Consider the following 3,213-nt stretch of genomic DNA (forward strand, 5'->3'; position numbering starts at 1 on the left):
GGTATCATTTCCAAAGTAACTGCTTCAGAAGTTAAAGCATCTCTATGAAAGAGCGATACCTCTGATGCCTTCATTAAATACCTGGCAGTCATGTTTTGGTCATTAGTTCAAACATATAGTGCAAATTTCTGGCACAATAGCAAAGACTATGTAATTCCTGACATGTATCTTGTCAGCCTCCTTAAAGTTAAATCACCATACAATTAGTGAACCTTGAAGCAAGCTCAGTGGCATCACAATGCATTTATTAGGCAATGCAGATGCACAGTGCTGAGAATAAGTAATGACATTAAATGTCTTTATTTTGAGCTACAGCTTAACAACAAAACCAGAAGATACCACATAGAAAATACTTTCCACACAGACTTCAGCGGATTGAAAGGTAGCCTGTCCCTTTGTGTTCTCCTCTGACTTTCAAGTTTTCCAAAATACCCTAAAGACCATTAATAAGGCTAAAAGCACACATTAACATACCTTCTAACGTGTTCCTGCGGCCATCTGCACCAATAATAACATCAAATTCATACTCTGACAAAGGGTGATCCACAGGAAGAAATTCGGCCCTCCAACCTATCTCTAAAAACACAAAGAATAATATTTATTCATTCTTCAGTAATACAATGGAGAAGGGATTTCAGAGTCTGAAGAAAGGGCATTAAGATAAATGGTTTATTTCTCATTCAAATGGAGCTGAATTCTGCTTCGGTCTGATGGAAGGAAGTTCTGCTGCAGTCAAAGCTATGTCCAGGCTGTATTAGCAAGGTGTCAAGCTTGTAAACTGACAATAAAACAAATGGAAGCCTTCATCTGGATCACCTAATGCACTAAATTTCTCTCAGACCCATATCAAAATAACATGATTAAGCACTTCATTCTCACAGAAACAGCCCTGCAGTGACCTTACCAGGACAGCACATACATGTAATTACAGCAAGGAAAGGCTGGATATTAAAAGAAGAAATATAGCATTCCACTGTCAATACTTTTACTTGTCTTCTAAATAGAAATTAAACAGAAGCATACTCACAAAGCTAAATTTAATCTTTGCATTAACACAAAGCTGATAATGTCAAAATGTCTGTATTGTCCATATTTAAAAACATATATGCTTTAACTACTTAAAACAACATATTTATTCTGCTGTCACTATATAACCATTTAAAGAGATAGTATAGTATTTTAATTGAAGTAAAATTTTAAAATATCCTATTGCTACTATACCCTAAATACTAATCGTAAAGAGAGAAAAAGAAAAAAAAAGAATCAGAAATCCTTCTCTATTTTGTTTAAAAATCTTACATAATATGGCTGATAAGACTCTGTATGCCAGTGGGAGTTATATAAAATGTGAAAGTAAAATGAGGCCCAGAGAGCTTAATCCATCCTCAATATTTGTATTATCAATCAAAAATTGTTTTTGCAAGAAAATCCCCAAAAGCCACACCAGACTTCCCACAAAGCCCCAAACGCGTGCCAGAAAGCACAGTGCAAACACTCAACCTCTCAGACCCGGCTGTATTTTAAGAATTATCAGTGCTCTGTCACAATTATACTTATCACAAATATGACTGCATACAGCAAACATAACTTAATAAGAGAAAAAGACTCCCATTTCTTTAAACAGAATTCAACTACCTTGAATGATTTCACATTTAAGGCCTGACATAAAAAGCAGTTATTGTGTAAAGAACCACATTATGAGAAACAGTACTTTGGTTTTCTTGATCTTCAGGAGGTTCCAGGACTTTCACAAATTCTAGATTCACATGGATTTCAACTCCTAATATAAGTGCAACTTTGAAGAGGATAAGCTGAAGTTGTCGAATACCTGCAGAGAGTGAGTAATAAAGATTATTTAACATGTAAGTAATCACAGCTGCTACCAGCATGTCACCCAACTGATACTCATTATTAACACAAGCATGCACATTATTTCCCATACGATGATGAATGTAAATATAGCAACCATCACAGGATGTTCTCTTCCATCTCATTTTCTTCTTGCAGCACAATCTCAGAGGTAATGAAATTCATTTCAGTGAGTTTCTTAGAATACTTTTTGTAGAGCTTTTTCTCCTTAATGATATTTAAAGGATCTGCTAACCAGTATGTTGACCATTTTAGGATAGAAAGTCTTACAGCATATTTCCCTGGAAAATATCCCACTTTTGCATATTATCTCATTGGATTAAGAGTTGTGTCTACCTTCAACATACTAGAATGAATATCAACATTCTCCACACTTTGCAATAAAAACCTATTGTTCAACAAATCCAGACTACCAAAAAAGCTGTTCCATGAGATTGTCATTTGCTCAATTGCCACTTTGCTTAAATGAGATTTTTTTTTCCTCTATGTGTGCACATGCACACACTCGTGCATGTTTAAGGCTTTAAGATGAGCTTTCTGTCAAATCAAGAAAGTCTCTGTTAATCTCTGACCTCCGTACACCTCTTATCTGAAGAGTGCTCATGCGTTCAGGTACTTACTGATGTGATCAATAGATCCTGCACAGAATTTTCCATAAAATTTCTTTGCTCCCAGTCCCCGGAGGTCATGGATTGTAAATGGCCAGAGATGCAGCACATTGTTTCTTGAAAAAGTGTCCCGCTTTTCCACAACGACAACTTTGGCTCCCAGGAAGGCAAGTTCTATGGCAGTCCGCAAGCCACATGGGCCACCTCCGATAATTAAACACTAGTAGAGAAAAGAAAGAGTCTTACACAGGGTTTCATATTGACTTCCACGTAGTTTCTAACTTACTCTATTGGTATGACCTGCCATTCAAGTGGACTTATGCTGTTGAGAGGGTATTAAATCATCTATTTAAATCAATCAAATTTTGTTTGCATGTGGTTTTCAGTCAATTTATACAAGAGGATAAACTGTGCTTCATGCAGACATAAAAGCATCTGATAAAAAGATCTAACAGAAGAAAAAGCAAAAGACCAAACACTTTTGATCATCTGCTTGTACATTTCTAACTCACATTTAGTATTTCAAAAGTGCTTGCAGTAAATAGGATTACAGCTACATAAAAGGGAGAGGAAAGGAAATAAGCGGTCTTGGTGCAGGCTTTTTTGTTTTAAATAAATTGATGTACACTTGCTAAACTTGTTCAACAAATCTATAAGTCAGTAGTCTTAAAGTATTAGTGACTCTCTCTTTCAAGCAAAGGCATATCCTGAATATAACAGCCTAGTTCACCTCCTG

General features: G+C 35.9%; 1 protein-coding gene across 1 annotated transcript in view; it reads right to left on the minus strand.

Moving 5' to 3' along the window:
* Positions 1–2,697, minus strand: part of LOC104526452 (F-actin-monooxygenase MICAL2) — a gene marked incomplete at its 5' end in the record, with an annotated part of 34,220 nt that extends 31,523 nt beyond the window's left edge. Inside the window, 3 exons of the mRNA XM_029085451.1 lie at positions 475–576; positions 1,712–1,828; positions 2,490–2,697. Coding sequence (XP_028941284.1) covers positions 475–576; positions 1,712–1,828; positions 2,490–2,697 — 427 coding nt within the window. The remainder of the gene's footprint in view (positions 1–474; positions 577–1,711; positions 1,829–2,489) is intronic.
* Between the last annotated feature and the right edge of the window lie 516 nt (positions 2,698–3,213).

The sequence above is a fragment of the Antrostomus carolinensis genome, unplaced genomic scaffold, assembly GCF_000700745.2.
Source record: "Antrostomus carolinensis isolate BGI_N321 unplaced genomic scaffold, ASM70074v2 scaffold18320, whole genome shotgun sequence".
Classification (NCBI taxonomy): domain Eukaryota; kingdom Metazoa; phylum Chordata; class Aves; order Caprimulgiformes; family Caprimulgidae; genus Antrostomus; species Antrostomus carolinensis.